The 17,344-nt window shown below is 44.9% G+C and overlaps 1 protein-coding gene across 4 annotated transcripts in view; it reads right to left on the bottom strand.

The window, feature by feature from the left end:
* Window positions 1-17,344, bottom strand: part of XRRA1 (X-ray radiation resistance associated 1) — a 624,270-nt gene that overhangs the window by 294,579 nt on the left and 312,347 nt on the right. For all 4 annotated transcript variants that reach the window (XM_069640151.1, XM_069640152.1, XM_069640154.1 and 1 more), the window contains one exon: window positions 9,315-9,580. In XM_069640151.1, the coding sequence (XP_069496252.1) occupies window positions 9,315-9,580 (266 nt within the window). The remainder of the gene's footprint in view (window positions 1-9,314; window positions 9,581-17,344) is intronic.

Here is a 17,344-nt window from a genome sequence, read left to right as displayed (position 1 = left end):
AACCCCACTTTGCATTATCCTCATCTGTTCCCCGTTTTTCACTTAAATCATTTAGCCAGAACTCATTTAGCCGGAACTCTGCTCTTAGAGCCAAAATGTGTCAGAGGTAAAATCTGGGCTTCATCTACACATTCACTCCAAAAGAGAATAGACATATTAATTTGGGCCTTGAGGCGCCCGAGGACAACATTGAAAAGAATACCTAGGAGGGTCTTGGATGGGGGACTGGGTATGCTGTAAGTATAACATATCTGAACAGCTCAGATAGATGCCACTTTTGATTAGGAAAAAACACAGGCTGCCACCCAGTTGGGGGTGAGGTTCAGCAGGGAGATGTTGGGATCCCTTTGAGTTTACTCATGTTCTTGAGTTTGACAGCTGGAGTTGCAGGCTGTACACTGCTCACATCAACGAGGGCGTCCCTTTATCATTGGGAAAAGGCAAACAGCTCATGGCAAGGTAAGGCTGGAGTCGGATAAGTAGCGGCCACTACGGAACAAAACAGGAGGGAGGGGCATGAGTCTAATATCACACTGGACCATATAATGACAATTTTAAGAGACACGCGGGAACAATTAAAAACCCAGACTACATGTCCCAGAATGCCCCACCAATCAACTATCACACCGGACAAAACAAATCTAAGAGACACGAGACAAAAGACGCAAACTACATATCCCAGAATGCCCCAACGGATACATAATCAAAACAAAAGCCAGAAAATGAGAATAGAAATCAGACAAGGAAGACGAAAAACCACGTTTCCATATAATGGGGGTTCCGGGCAGTCGGGGGTTAAATACAAGGCTAACTCCGTGAAGTTGAAGCTGGGAGGAGGTGAATTAGCCTCAGGTGTAAGGAGCCCAGGGCTGGGAACACCCAACGCTAATTGCTGGGGAGGAGGCACACCAGGGTTAAAAGCATCAGAAAACAGCTCAACTTGTCTCTCGTTTTGAAGGAGTGGAAGGAGGCCGACAGAGTGGACTCGGAATGGTACGAGGCTAGTACCCCATATCGGTGGGCGTATTAGAGGGAAAAAGAAATCTCACCGGAGTGTCTCATACCGTTCCTGTAGTCAAATCCGACTGCACAGCAGATGAAGACGCCTGAGTCACAACAGCGTAAAAAGGAAAGTTTGTTTATTTACTGAATTCCAGCCCGAGGCCAGTGTGGAACGGCTGGCTCCGGGAACCTGCAGCAGAGCTTGAACAAGAAAGCTCTGAACCATTCAGGCGTGTGGAGTAAAAGCGCTCGAGTCCTGAATACATGATACTTTAAGAAGAGGATTTTACTCCAGGGGTTTTCAAGGTACAAACGGCTGTTTTCGAACAAAGAAAGGCTGCCAGTCCTGTGTTCTCCACGTTATGAACTGCATTTAGTTGGAATAATACAAATTTGAGTTTAACTTTACAAACTTCATTTGTGGACAAGAAATATTGCAATCCTTGAGTTTGTTTTTTTCAAGCAGCCTGGAAGACCCTTTATTTGTTTTTTCGCTATGAACTTTAACTGAAGTTAATTGGCTAAGGAGAAGACCGGTTGCACCCAACCATTTAACCATTGGTGTGCTGTAAGAATAAAATACTATTTGTTACCTTACCTTCTTGTCTCTGGCTCACTACTTTACATAGGCACACACAAAGACAACAGGAGCCATGAGTTGCCACTAACTGGGTCTTCACAGCAGTGCCGCACGTGCCTGCAGTGGCCCCTTTTATTAACGTTTTTGAGGAAGAAGTGACCAAATCGTTTTTTACATTTTTTTTACCGGAAAAAAACTTCAATAAAATATATGTGGGGGTGGGTTAGGGGATATTAATAAAGGTAGGGGGAAGGAGAGGGGGCTGTGGGCGTTCTCCCCCCGCAATAAAAAAATAAAACGCTGTCACGTCACTCCTTCTAAAACATGGATTCGGTCAAATCACCTACATCCATTAGTGATGTCAGTAGGTTTTCATTGGCTGTGGTGTCTGTTCTTGTTTGCACAAGGTATCCATTTTTGTTTAGGGATTGGAAGGGAGAGGTTTGGCTGTTTGTTTATGTGAAGTTTAATTTATTATTTCTTTTTATTATTGTGTTTCTCATTTCACGTGCGCAGCTCTGCCCACGGGGTGCCAACAAAAGAAAACCAAGTTCGCTTATGGCATACATTTTATTTCCGGTTACTGTAGTGTGGCGCCCCGGGGCACCGGAGTTCCCAGGGTCACCTGGGTGCACTGCGGACACGCAGTGAATGGCAGTAGAAGGGGCACCCTCCGACAGCAGGAGCACCCGCTGGTGATAGTACACTGGGGGCACCCAGCACACAACGCCAAGGCACTGTGGTCACACAGGCCCAGGCAGGCTACAGGGCCGAGATCACACAGCAGTTAATACGCTGTGATGGGGAAACAGTAGCGGCCACTACGGAACAAAACAGGAGGGAGGGGCATGAGTCTAATATCACACTGGACCATATAATGACAATTTTAAGAGACACGCGGGAACAATTAAAAACCCAGACTACATGTCCCAGAATGCCCCACCAATCAACTATCACACCGGACAAAACAAATCTAAGAGACACGAGACAAAAGACGCAAACTACATATCCCAGAATGCCCCAACGGATACATAATCAAAACAAAAGCCAGAAAATGAGAATAGAAATCAGACAAGGAAGACGAAAAACCACGTTTCCATATAATGGGGGTTCCGGGCAGTCGGGGGTTAAATACAAGGCTAACTCCGTGAAGTTGAAGCTGGGAGGAGGTGAATTAGCCTCAGGTGTAAGGAGCCCAGGGCTGGGAACACCCAACGCTAATTGCTGGGGAGGAGGCACACCAGGGTTAAAAGCATCAGAAAACAGCTCAACTTGTCTCTCGTTTTGCAGGAGTGGAAGGAGGCTGACAGAGTGGACTCGGAATGGTACGAGGCTAGTACCCCATATCGGTGGGCGTATTAGAGGGAAAAGGAAATCTCACCGGAGTGTCTCATACCGTTCCTGTAGTCAAATCCGACTGCACAGCAGATGAAGACGCCTGAGTCACAACAGCGTAAAAAGGAAAGTTTGTTTATTTACTGAATTCCAGCCCGAGGCCAGTGTGGAACGGCTGGCTCCGGGAACCTGCAGCAGAGCTTGAACAAGAAAGCTCTGAACCATTCAGGCGTGTGGAGTAAAAGCGCTCGAGTCCTGAATACATGATACTTTAAGAAGAGGATTTTACTCCAGGGGTTTTCAAGGTACAAACGGCTGTTTTCGAACAAAGAAAGGCTGCCAGTCCTGTGTTCTCCACGTTATGAACTGCATTTAGTTGGAATAATACAAATTTGAGTTTAACTTTACGAACTTCATTTGTGGACAAGAAATATTGCAATCCTTGAGTTTGTTTTTTTCAAGCAGCCTGGAAGACCCTTTATTTGTTTTTTCGCTATGAACTTTAACTGAAGTTAATTGGCTAAGGAGAAGACCGGTTGCACCCAACCATTTAACCATTGGTGTGCTGTAAGAATAAAATACTATTTGTTACCTTACCTTCTTGTCTCTGGCTCACTACTTTACATAGGCACACACAAAGACAACAGGAGCCATGAGTTGCCACTAACTGGGTCTTCACAGCAGTGCCGCACGTGCCTGCAGCGGCCCCTTTTATTAACATGTGTGACGCAGTGATGACCTGTGTCTCTTCAGGACTCACCACGCCCCTCTTAAAGGGGCACTACATTACAGTTACTTTCTAAACAAGTGGCCACAGAAAGAAGGTCACTGGAAATAAAAAGGTATTTGCTATAAGTGGCCGCTGTTTTCTTTTTTCGGCACCCCCTGCTCGCCGTCCTCTTGCAGCAAGCCTAAACAACGAGCACCGGGTGCCGACAAAAGAAAACAAAGGTTGCTTATGGTGTATATATTTTATTTTACGTGCGCAGCTGTGCTCCCAGGCTGGTGCTGCTTTCCAGGGCTCCAGGCTTCTTGTTGACGTCGAGCACTGGGTGCTAACAAAAGACACCACAGGCTGGTACGCTTTCCAGAGCCCCAGTACTACCTGATGATGGTGGCGAGGACGGGGTGCCAACAAAAGACAACTGAGGTTGCTTATGGGGCGTACATTGGATGGTTCATTATGTGTATGGTGAGGGACTATTCGTGAGTGGTTGATGCTGATTGCAGCGATGAGTGGCTTTTGGTGACCAGGAGGGACCATGTGTTGTGTGTCGAAGGGGTATTTAGTAAGTAAATTCATGAGCATGTGGTGTGATAATTGATTGCTGGTTAGTGGAGCGGTCAATAAATGACCTGGTGTTTATGACTGAGGAGATGAGTGATGGTCAGTGAGTAAAGTCGTGAGTAACTTAATAATAGTCTCTAGTGCAGCCTGTTAATTATACAAGGAGGGTGCATTCCTAAATTACCTCCGAACAGTGAAACAAGGCACTTTAAACAAAGCTAGGCCTTTCAGTGAACTAAGAACTTTATTTCACTTTTGTTAACCAGAACTCCCCTTAAATCAAGCTCTGAGACTGAATGACAATGCTGGACGATTATTTGCCTTCAGACCCTCTTGTGTGCAATGGCCCTGGGCCGAGGAAGTGGGAGTGGTGTCTCTTCCCTACTAGGGCTTATATTCCTGTCTAAATACAAAAAGGACCTGGATGCAAACGCCCAATTATATTTTGGAAAGTGTAGATCCAGTTGACATGCTATTTTGACATTTAGTGTACTCTTCTAAATAAAATTAAAGGGTTTACTTGTATTTTGAAAATATATGAATTGGTCACTCACTGTCTTCAGTCATTTTATATATAAGCACCATGTGTGTCGTTTTGGCTTGTGTATATGTGTTCGGCATTTGCCAGAGATTGCCATGGGAGGCTATGTACTCACACTATTTTGCCTCTGCTTCCTGCCCATTGCCACCCAAAACACATCCTGTTGGATCTCTAAGCTAACTTTATCAAGCCTCACCATCAGACTTTGTGCTCAAAGTGTCGAACAGTGTTTTGGCTTCTGTATATGTATTAGGCATTTGCTTGGTACTGCTATTGGATGGCCATGTATTCACACCATTTTGCAGCTGCTTTCATGGCATTCCCACGCACTTCATGTCCATCCCCGTCGAAAACACATCACGCTGGGATCTTCGAGCTAGCGTTATCAAGCCTCACCATCAAACATTGTGCTCAAAGCGTTCGGCAGTGTTTTTTTAAAGCAGTGTAATGAGAGATACAGTGTACTGGTGTGATACAAATGTGTTATGTATTAGGCATTTGCCAGATATTGCTATTAGATGACCTGTGAAGGCATCATGAAGTAAGACACAGCCAACAGATTCAACTTTCTAAATACATTTTTTATTTTTCTTAAATGTCAGGCTGGAGTAAGGCCTAATTTTCCCCTATGCTAAGGTGGGATTTCCCTACCTAAAGAAAACTAAGGATAGTCTGTGTCAGTAAGGTCAACTTAAAAGTCTGTTAGTGTCCAAAACCTATACTTGCCCTCACAACTAAACATATACAATGTGTATGGATGTCAGCAGAAAAATAAATAGTGTTTCAAATAAAGTTCTGAGCTTCTTCCAGCTCCTGGCTTATATTCAGCTTCCTCTTCCCAAATTGAGAACAGCTTCAAGCTATAATCAGTTCAAGATATGGTTCATTGGTTTTTTCAAGCACAGTTCCAAAAGGGCCTAGGGTTCCCTTCACCAAGAGTTCAACATACTTCAAAGTCTCAGGGTTCCCTTCCCCAAGAAGTCAGCTCTTCCAACTTCAAAACTATAATGAGTTCAAATCTCCTGGCTTTCAAAACCGTTCCAGTTTAACTCTTTAATCATCCAGGCTTTTCAATAGTTCACATGGGTTGATTTCTTTCTGCTTTTATCATTCACTTCAGCAACTTTACACAATACCAGCTTCTTTATATTTGCTTTCCTTGGCTCTTTTCAAGTAGGGGTCACTCGGTCTAGGAGCAGTTGTTGGACCACACGGTCCACCGATTATAGGTCATGCAACCGATAACTCTAGGCACTTTGTTATACTTCTGTATTCTTTAGGTTTTTGCTAACACAGGTTTTCTCTCGCTCTGAACCTGTGTTGTTGGCCATCACTTATTTTAGATTCTCCTTGGCAGTCTCTTGGCTTTGCCACAATGTGTATCTCATCCAACTCACTCAGTGGTGTTCAACCTTTTCCACCACCTTGCTTTCACTTTATTTATAAGTGTTCATCACTCGCTTTCATCTCGTGCTGTATTCACATAAGCTCATCAGATCTTTCAGTTAGTTCGGTGTTCAATAATGCTTGTTGTACTCTCAAAAGTACTTATAATACTTTGCAGCTTGTTCGACATTCAAAAACATTTGATTTAGTCTTCCATAGCAATTGTAATCGGTTTCAGTTAATTCAGCATCCAGATATGCCTGTTTCCAGCCCCCGGAGCGCCCTGGTATGTGGGGTCCCTTCTTTACACTCACCGGTATGTTGCTGCTCCTCTGGGTGTCATGGTTCTGCTTCCCGGCTTCTTTTCACTCCACCTTTTCCTCACGGGAGCCACAGTAAGCAGCGCTCCCCGTCCTGGAATCCTGCAGCGCATAGCTCAGCTCTTCCTCCGCAGAAGCTACAAGTGACCTGCGGCGAACAGGAGCCTTCGGTGCTCCACAGCCCCTGCTGTGGACACCAGGGGAAAGAGGACAGCAGGCTTCTCGACCGTCTCATAGCCAGCCTTGGCCCCAGTGTCTTTCTCGCACTCCTGCTCAGCACGGCTTTCCTCCAGCCGGTTTTCTCCAGCCCGCTCCGCTTCAACAAGTAGCAACGTTCTCTCCGGGGCATCTCTCCCTCTCTGCTGGGCGGTTACCCATTTTATACACCTGGGACTTGTTAAATGTTTGCAGGTGCAAGTCCTTCAATTCACTTGCCTGACCATGGTTAAGCCTATTAGCTGGACATGCCTAGCTATTACAATGGAACTCCTCCACAGCCCTCTTCCTCGTCTCAGTACCAAAGTGGTGTGAATGAATAGAAGTGTGCATAGCTCCCAATTGTTTCCTCCTCGTCCCAGTCTTAAGGTGAAATGGTTGTGGGAAATGTTGGGTTGAAGAAAGTGGCAAAGACTGAAGGCATGAAGACAGGGGGAATATAGGGTTCATTTTGACAAAGGAAAGGGGGATACCATGACTCACCCAAAGACATCCTCTCCCCAATTTCCCTCCACCCAGGTGATCCTCCCTTGCATCTCCATCCTCATGGTCAGGATCCAGGAGTGATGGCTTTTCCCATGCCACTTGAGAGGACGACCAGGGAGAAGAAGTGAGGACGCCCTCAAATTCCTCACAGACTCTGTACTCACACTATTTTGCATCTGCTTTCATGGCATTCCCAGCCACTTCATGTCCCTCCCCACCCAAAACACATCCTGTTGGGATCTCTGAGCTACCTTTATCAAGCGTCATCATCAAACGTTATGCTCAAAGTGTTTGCCAATGTTTTTTTAAGCAGTTTTCGGAGAGTTACAGTCTACTAGTGTGATAGAAATGTGTTAACCAGGTCTGTCTTCAGCCACTGTATTTATAAGCACTCTGCGTGTCGGTTTCACTTGTGTATATGTGGCATTTACCAGGTACTGCCATTAGATGGCCATGTATCCATGTCACTTTCCATCTGCTTTCATGGCATTCCCACCTACTTCTTTAGCCCTCCCCGCCCAAAACACATCCTGTTGTGTTCTGCAGTCTTCTTGAGAGTTACAGCCTACTAGTGTGATACATTTATTTTAACCAGGTCTGTCTTCAGCCACTATATTTAGAAGCCTCATGTATGTCCTTCACTGAAGCCCTGTTAAAACATGCCTCGAGAAAGCCAGCTGTTTTGGCTTGTGTACATGTATTAGGCATTTGCCAGGTACTGCTATTAGATGACCATGCATATGCACCATTTTAAATCTGCTTTTATGAATAGGCAGTTAATATCACTATGGCAATGGTAGGCAAGTCCCTTTTCTATACCTACACAAAAAGCCAAACTGTTGCTATTGCTTATGCTTGTTAAGTATGCATGCTGGGACATAGTTATTCACTTGACTATATTTGTTAACAGGCCTCTGAAAGCCTCATATGGTCTACTGGACTTTACTGGATAATTGGTAGCCCTTTAAGCATAAATGGGCTAAACAAACATTTTAAGATTTCTCAACATCACGCATTCCAATATTTATCTTGAAGTACACTATGTACACTATGTATGTACTAAACGTGAAACCAACACCAAGTGTTTGGCAAAGACATTATTACATTTCCTTTTATTAAAAAAGGGAAATGTTATTACATTAATTTTTCTTTAACATATGTAAACAATTTAAGAAATACCAAAAAGCCTAAACTATTAGCATTGCAAATGCTTGATGGTTTTGCTGCCAGAAAACACCTAAAAATTGCATTCTTTATATAAAGCTAAAACCATCGATAAGCACAGTGGCTGTCTACTAAAAGAGGGCCTTCCCTACAGACTATCCTGATACCAAGTGTGAACCAGGATTGCCATTTCACATATACAAACTACATGATGTAATCTGATATTCACTTTTATTTTGAGGAAAAAGCTTTCAAGTGGCAGAATGGTGATATGAAGGGCCAAGGACGAGTATGCTCGTCCTTTTTGCATAGACTTAGTTAAAGCTCAGCAGTTAAAGGGTTAAGCCCTTCCTCTCTCCCCAGGACTTCTGGACTGCACTATAGGCTCTTGTGATTGGACAGATTGACTGGGATAAATCGTGCCTGCCAGATTCTACATGGTACACCTAGCTCTCCTCAAAGCAGTCCATCACACCACAGACTGCCTTGTCACCGTTTTTTCAATACAATTGACCACCTTACCACCATCCTGCACGATCTTCACTGGCTCCCTAAACTAGCAGGATTCTTTTCAAAGTTTTCTGTATCACCTACAAGGCAATCACCACCTGGGCGCCTGCCTACCTTGCAGACAACCTTAACACCTCAGGCAGCCACGCTCCTCTGCTGGCCTGGAAACCTAGCTAGCCCACGGGGAGCAAAACAGGAAGAATTCCTTCTCTAGCTATGCCCCGGCATACTGGAACACCATCCTAGTGGCAAGCAGGCCTGCTCCAACGCTCCTGTAGTTCAGAAAAGAACTGCAAACCCTGCTTTTTAGGGAATTCTTAGGCACGATTTAAGTAACTTTACCCCCGGTTCTGGGCCAAGCCTCCTGAACTTAGAACTATTGCGCAACACTCTTTTGCTCTCTAACCACGTATGTGCTACATAACCCACGCATACCGATGCATTACTGGAGGCAGAGATAGAGTTTAATGAAAAATGCACACAAACCTGTACGGTCTGGGTCCTCCTTGTGTGACGATACAACATAATCAATTTTTCCTCCATCAGCATGCATCTCTTCTGGGGCATCTAGTGCACTTTGCGGTTGGTTGAGTTTCATCACTGAATGGAAGCTAGACAGGGAGAGGGAGGACTCCCCTCCAAAGGTGCTGACCCTCACCCACGTTGGACTGGATGCATGGATAGCATCTTCCATTTGATGAAGGTACGGGATCTCGCAAATTCCATTTTTCTCCAAATGTAACTGCTTCAATCTAAAAATACAAAAGATACATGCGAATCAAAAAACGTCTGTTTTGTGTTTTATTTCTCAATAGCAAATAGCATAAATTCAATTTTTATCAAAATGTTAACAGCGTCAGTCAAAAATAGAGTAAATGCGAATGAAGCAACTTTTTTTTACTGTCTCCTAGCACCAAATACCAATTTGGACGTTGGTTCTTATGCCCCAGATCCCCATATAACTAGTATGTATTTAGCTCTAGTTACTTATTTTCCCACTTATTTTGTAGCCATACCCCTACACCGAAGAATCAGAAATACCGAGCAAACTGCAAAGATACTTGTGTAGCAACATAAAAGCCAGGATAACTAAATTGTGTTTTTTAATCTATTATTGGGATTCCAGGATATGTATAACACACATTCAAATGATAGACATGGAAACCCCACAGTCCGATTAGAGCAACATTCTTTCCATTCCATTATGAATTGTCCTCTCATTTCTCCTCAACCAAGTGGTCTATGAAGCCTTTCATCTATTACTATTAGCGCATCAAAACAGACATTGTATACAGAGTCCATTGTTCAGAGTTCCTATCCATTCACTTTACCCTCCAGGAGTGGGGTCTGCCACATTTGGCTCGCCAGATGTTTTGGACTTCAGCTCCCTTCAGCCCTGGCCCGATTAGTCAAAAGGGAGGAATCCAATGAGAACCAAGTGGGAACAGTCAGAGCTGTTGGTATTTACAAAAAATAATATCTAACCATATCCAGACCATCCACAGCAAGGATCTCACCCCACAGGACAACCAAGATATACAACTAGAATATCTTTGGAAGGCAAAACGTCTCCAGAATCAGATGTGTTAATAGAGGAATTAAACAGCCCACATACCTTCAATGCACCTTCTTTGGAGGAGTGATAAAAGGTTTACATGGGTAAGTAAATAAAACTGTGCACAAGACATCTTCATACTGTAAGGGTGTAGAAGGAGGAGACTGTGGGGCAAGATTGTTGGCATAAACTTTTATTATACCAGAAATAAAGAGAAACCCTATCTCTCCCTAACTCTATGAGGGGTTTCCCTACCTAAACTAAAATACTAAGGACTTAGTCAGGATGTCCATGTAAATCAAACATCCACCATCCTGTGTCCACACCCTACTACTGCCCCTTACACCGATAACTAAACTAAAGAGGTAGTGGCTCTTCTTGGTCCAGAAGAATGGTTCCCTTCTTCTGGACAGTGGATCAATGTTCCAATTCTTAGGTGGGATCTTTACCCGAGGGAATGACTCCTTCCCAAGTTCACAATCCCTTTCCAAGGCTCAAAATAAAGTTCCAGGTTGTAAAGCAGTAAAGGTCTCAGTTCAAACTCAAAAGTAAAGGTTCCAGTTCATACACAAAAAAAAAGGTTCCACTTCAAACATCAACATTCTCTATTGCCCATAGTTGCTTCTTTTCACTATTGGGTTCTTGGCGAATGGCTCCATTCTCCAGGTATCTTGCTCTCAGTGTTTTCACAATGCCAGGGGAATGACCCCCTGCCACTGACCTTCCTTGGTTTGTACTCCCACTCTCTTGGCTTTTACTTTCACAGCCCACAACAATAGGGGGAAGGTGTCCCTGGCGGTGGCTTTTTCTCAGGCTTACGTCACAGTTCAAAACACCAGGGAGAATTGTCTCACTTCCCCTGGCCTTTTTCCCAGTCTTACTTCCCAGTTCACAACACCAGAGGGAATGGCTCCTTTCCCCTGGCCTCTTTACAGCTTTGGCACAGTTTACAATAACGGGGAATGACTCCCTTCCCCTGGCCGCTTTCTATGATTTGTATACTTCTCCCCAACGTAGACTTGGCTCTCAGTCTTGTGGGTGTGGGTCCCAGACCCGTAGGAACCTCTGCTGTTAGTATGGAAGACCCGATTAACTAATCTGCCAGGTACTGCAACTATGAAGATGACTGATAAACTTTCCTTCTTGTGAGCTTTGTTGCCATCACCCGTTTTTATAGCCCCACCACGCATCCCGGCAACCCTGGTACTTGTCGGGAGCTTGCCAACGCTCTCTGGGTAGTCTTGGGCTGGTCTGTGTTCCCTTTTGGGCTTCTCGCAGCTTCCCTTGTCTTTTCGAATGCTGTGGTGCTTCCGCAGTGTTTGGTGGCCAGCAGCATGCGCGTCTTCACCTGCCCTGCATTTCGCGGGTTTCTCCCATAAGGACTTCTGCTGTTCTGCTTGGCTAGATGGTCCTTCCACGCTGGACCATTCAAGGACACCTTTGCCCGCTCGGTAAACTTGTCTGTGAGTCCTTTCGTTCGGCGGTGGTGCAAGCGTTCCCCATGCTCACTGTTCCGCTCAGGAGGGCTTTTCTTTTTATTTATTTTTTAATTTATTTTCTCTCTCTCGTTTTCCCACTTCTGTTTTTAATGTGAATTGACCAATAGGAATTCGGGAACCACTAGAATGTTCACTAGTGGTTCCAGGAGTGCTCTTCATGCTTTCGCATTGCCTCCTCGTCTCGGTACCCGTCCTACATTCCTCCCTTGGGTAGACTAGACTCTTCCTCATCTCAGTATTTGTACTATACTTCTCCCTTGGGTCAACTAAATTCTTCCTCCTCCCATTACTTATTATTTTGGTTACATGACAAATGTACATGGGGTGAGGTAAGGGGGGGATGAGGAGGATTTTAGTGGTGTATACCACGCTCTCCTTGGTCGTCCCTGCTCCCACAGGGTGGATCCCTTCCCATGAGAACCTCCCACTGACTAACACCCCAGGGGGACTATCAGGTAGTGGCCTTACCTACCTGGCCTCCTTGGGAGGGGCTCCCCCGCGGGGAAAAGTGACGACATCCAGGGATTTGTCACAATACCCACAGAATCTTACCAAGAACGAATACAATACTCAAGGATGCAAAGGAGGCAGAGTAGTAAAAACGTATACAAAACATTACATTAATGCAGTAAATAACTACATCACCCCAGAATGCTATGACAAACTCCAGACAGATTGTACATTAGAATACCAACAAGTATTCCACTGCTCATAATGGATTGCCCTCTTTGAAAGAAAAATAATATGTAACAGTCAGATCTGCTGAAGAGGGTGATCTAAACATGGGCCTCTTTGCTCAGCCCAACGACAGAGAAACGAGAAATGTACATCGCTCCTGGGCCCCTTCTCCCTGCCATTGATGAATCGCAGGTGCGAGAAACACTATTCACTCAGACAGTCATTCAGACTTTATCCTGATGACATCATTGACGGGGCAAGCCTGTAATCGATGGAGAAAGTCGACAGACAATGACCACAGAGAACAATGTCACTACTGACTTCATGATATAGATGCATTAGACGAGAAGCACATATGCATCCATGCATGAAGATACACAGATATTTAGCTTTATTTCTGGTAAACACGAAGAATATGCTTATGACTCACGTAGTTAGAGTGACACGCGTATACCTTTTGCTACGCGGAAACCGCAAGGCGCATGAGAATACATATGAACTGCTTGCTGACACTTGAACACAACTAACATGGATGGCCATGTGAATAAAGATGCAAACCACAGTTACAATGGAGTGAATGGGAGAAGCAGAAAGAGTTTGAGAACACAAAGAAAGCCGACAGGCTGATCCCGCTGAAGCATGCAGGTCAGACTCCCAGCGCGGCTACTGCGCATAGCTGTGCCAAAGACACTGAAAGAAGAGAGTTCATGTTAACAGGAGAGATAGGACACCTGCAGAAAACACAAGCTGAAAATCCTCACAAATTGTAAGTAAGAGCAGTCAATTTCGTGGTCCTCACACACGTGACCTGAATCTGCAAGACAGAGCCTATTCATTTGAGCCACACTGAGATGGTTGTTCCGATCGGACTCAAGGCAGGAAGATACAAAAGTAACACAGGATCAAAGCCAAATGTTCTGTCTCATGGCCTAGGAGATCGGAGAAGGTAACTTATTGGGAACATGCAGCATATTCGAGGTCGTTCCCATTACACTTGGCCTGCAACCTGTCCAAGGCTTCAAGGCTGAGAAGACTCTTCCTGTCCAATCCCTATCCACCTTCCACGATAAGCTTTTATTATGTTGCACTGGCCAACCACCTTACACTAACCTGAAACTTTGTATTTGTTACATGTTAAGCTGGTCTCAGACAGTGCCTAGAGATATGTCTTAACCAATAGCCACACTAACCCAGTATAGAATAGTTCACCTCACTAACCAATCCCTGCCCGGTTAGGTTTTTGAGATGTAACCACCTTCTGTGACGTCATATACTAACAAAACTGGGAGACAACCACCTAGACACAGAGCATTTGGAGAATGTAGCATTGTTCACACGGCGATCCCGGTCATTGAATTTTTAATAAAGACAGTGAAACTTTGTCTTGTGATTGGGTATTCGGTTCTTCGTGCAGGGGATTTCCAGAGCCAAGTTCCTCTTGCATGTAGACGGGGAATCTGATAATAGTTTCTCTGCTGCTCCATTACAAGTGGTAACAGGAGGATGGTCGCTAAACCCCCCGGCAATAAAGCCATTTTCTTCCCACCGTGTGCCCGAAGGAATGGGTTGTGACACGCAAGGACTGGATTGAAAACCAACTGTGGACATTCAGAGGTGGTCAGGAGCCACCTTGGAGAAATTCCTGCCCGCTCCCTGCGGGACGCCAAGCAGACCTGATGGCAGAGTGGCAGATTGTGGGAGAGGCGGTGCCTGAGTGCAAGTATAGACTAAACCATACCACAAATATTGGGCAAGGGAAATTGTTGTTTGTTTTATGTAATTGTGAAGGATACTTGTTCTCAAGGTGGTTAGCTTACTTTGCGGATGAAAAAGACAAAAGACAAAAAAAGTATACCTGTTCTAGGCAGTTAGCTTAGTTACGTATGATTTATGTATGGATCCCTGTGTCTATGCACAATCGTAGAAGGTGGTTTCTTAAGTTTATCTCGCAGAGATGTATTCCTATGCGATGGTATAGAAGCAGACCGCATGATTAAGGTATTCCCTGTGAATGGAACGCAGGAAGACAGTCGTATGTTGTGTCATTTGTGTTGCGTCTTGGGATGTGTTAACATTTGAGAGTGCACTCTAAGTATTGGGATTTTTCATTTGAAGTATTGGGATTTTCACTCAAAAGCGTTGGGGTTTCGCTTCAACTTCATGAAGTCAAACATAAGGTTGCTGAATAGGATAATGGTGCATATATCTGGAGACAAAGATCCATTGCGGGGCACAGATGTGGCGATAAGAGAGAAACAAAGAGCGATGGGTTTGTAACTTGGCGAGATGATGTTTGAATTGTAAAAGAGTGATGGGCCATTTGGACTGGGCTCAAGGAGCACATGAAAGCATTGCGGTTTGGCCTTTAAGGGCGGAAAAGATAGTGTGGGCGGTGCATGGAGCATGCTCTTGTTGACGATAGTGAGCCAGAGAGGCTGGTGGAATATTTTGAGAGTTGTTATGGTTTTGGATAATTCCATTGACAATAGACGATAATTGTGAAGTATACAAATTGATGAATTGGTAAACTGTGCAAAAAATCCTGACTTGAGGTCAATTATGAATCGGCAGTCAGAAAGTAGCGTGCAACCATGGGGGACACACCCCTTAAGCATTTGTGCAAGTCCCTTCCGTGGTATCAGGACAAGATATACAAGTATAGTGCAGATCGGGCTCGCGATACAGAGGGCAAAATGGCAAAGCCATGGCCCCGGGAGGGCAATCTTTCCAAATATGTGCTGCAACACATGACCACGCATTTATTTGCTGCCTATACCCCTTGAAGGAATTAAAGTAGCGGCAGGATATATACCAATCCTGTTTATGCACCACCCATGTACAGCAGAGAGGACATGCTTAGCAGCGTGAAACAAGCGTCCAAGAGAATAGAGGCTATTGGCGATGAACGCAAAGAGCGTAGCGGCATGCAAGTGGAACAGACGGGGAACGACAAAGAGACATGGGAAAGTGTTGGGGGACAACAAAGTGACAGTCCCGAAAGATGAGAGGGTAGGAGGACAGAAATTGTTCAAATTAGGCAGGAGATATGTAGTCGAGCATAGAAGTACAGAGGAGGAAGTACAGAAACACAAGGGGACGGAAGAAGAGGACAGAGAATGGGCATAGATAATGGAAGAAGTAAAGAGGCAAGAAGAGAGGAACAAGAGTGACTGAAAAGGGAGAAAAGGAAAGCAGAAGAAAAACGGAAAGGGGGAAGAGGGAGAGGAAAAGGCAGAAGGAGATAGAGGAAAAGGCGATGAGAAAAGCAGAAGTAAAGGAGAGACCTGCAAGTGAAGAGAGAGAAGAGGAAATTAGAAAGGCTCATTAAAGAAGAGAGGGATAGGTGACAAGAACGAGAAAGGGAGAGATGCCTCAAGGAGGTAGCAGACATCATGACAGGACCAATGTGTCTAAATGACAATGAGGAAGAGGGGATACAAAAAAGAATAGGGATACTGTATAGGAGTAGTAGTTGCCCCGAAAACAAGCAGGAGTATTGCAGGGTCTCCATTGAGGGGGGCAAGCGACTTGCTGGACAGAGTAACGGGGAGACAACAGGGGAGACGTATGTTAAGGAGACTTAATTTCAAATATGAAGAAGAGGACAGCAATGACAGTGGGGGGAACCATATGTCGAATGAGTACAAAGGGGAAAGTGATAATGACAAAGGGAGGAGGCATTGCCGCCCCTCCAAGGAAGTAAGCCCCAAGGTGGAGACATGGTGGGAATGGAGAGGAAGACATTGGGAAAAGCAAGTTAGGACCCGAAGAACGCCTGGATCGTCGCAAAGGTAGATCGCATAGCGCAGACGAATTTACTCCATATGCACAGAGGCTAAAAGCCTTATCAGGATGGAAAAGAGCAACTATGACAAGAGCTATCACTGCTACCAAATATGTAGGGAAACATGACTGGGGAGTAGGATTGACAGTTCCCATTACTCGAAAAGGGTGGCGGGCGACCACAATATATACCATGACAACAGATGGATAAGGATAATTCCGGGTACAAGCTGCCCTCGTTGACCACCGTAGTAGGGAAATGAATATACGAGTTAGAAAGACTGACGGCAGGGACCACACTAGCATTGGGCGACATGAAGAGCTTACTCTCAGCCATTGTTGGGGAGGTAGCTGACGATGTTTAGAAACGTGCCGGGTACCACGGAGTGACAGCACAGAACACATTGCACAATGGCGCACCATTCAGTAACTGCAGAGCAGCCGTATGGCAGGCTCTAAGAGTACAGTACCCAGACACATCCAACATAAGCAAGATTATGGCATGCAAAATGCACAAAGACAAAGAGCCACTTCAATATATTCAGTAGATACAAGAACGTTGGGGTCTCGAGATGAGAGAGCCGTGGGATAAAATTGTGTGGTTATTTTATCATACATTAAGCCAAGGGCTACCAGAGCAGGTACAGAAGTATGTTGAAGAAATTAGTAGGGCTGGAAGTGAAGCCATGGTCAGAAATTCCGTTGAATATAATGCATTACTGCCGGCTAATGCAGGAGAACGCGAGGAGGTAATGTGAGGAGAGGAAACAGGAAGAAGCAAAGTTAGTTCAGAAGAAGCTATCAAAGAATACAATCAAAGGGGCAATGTTGCCGAATGGAGAGGGAGTAGTTACTCAAAATGCACAAAAAGGACAACAGATAGCAGGGGAAGTTTAGAAGAAGAGGAGACACCAACCATTGACCACGAGGAAGAGGAGGACTGCCCCGGGTAAGAGGATTTGGATACCCAATGCAGCAGGGTGGAGAGGGGTTTAATGGGT

This window comes from Ambystoma mexicanum, chromosome 7q, assembly GCF_040938575.1.
Source record: "Ambystoma mexicanum isolate Mex_15411 chromosome 7q, UKY_AmexF1_1, whole genome shotgun sequence".
NCBI classification, from domain to species: Eukaryota; Metazoa; Chordata; class Amphibia; order Caudata; family Ambystomatidae; genus Ambystoma; species Ambystoma mexicanum.
Note: the sequence above shows the minus strand (reverse complement) of the source record. Positions and strands in the feature narration are given on the sequence as shown.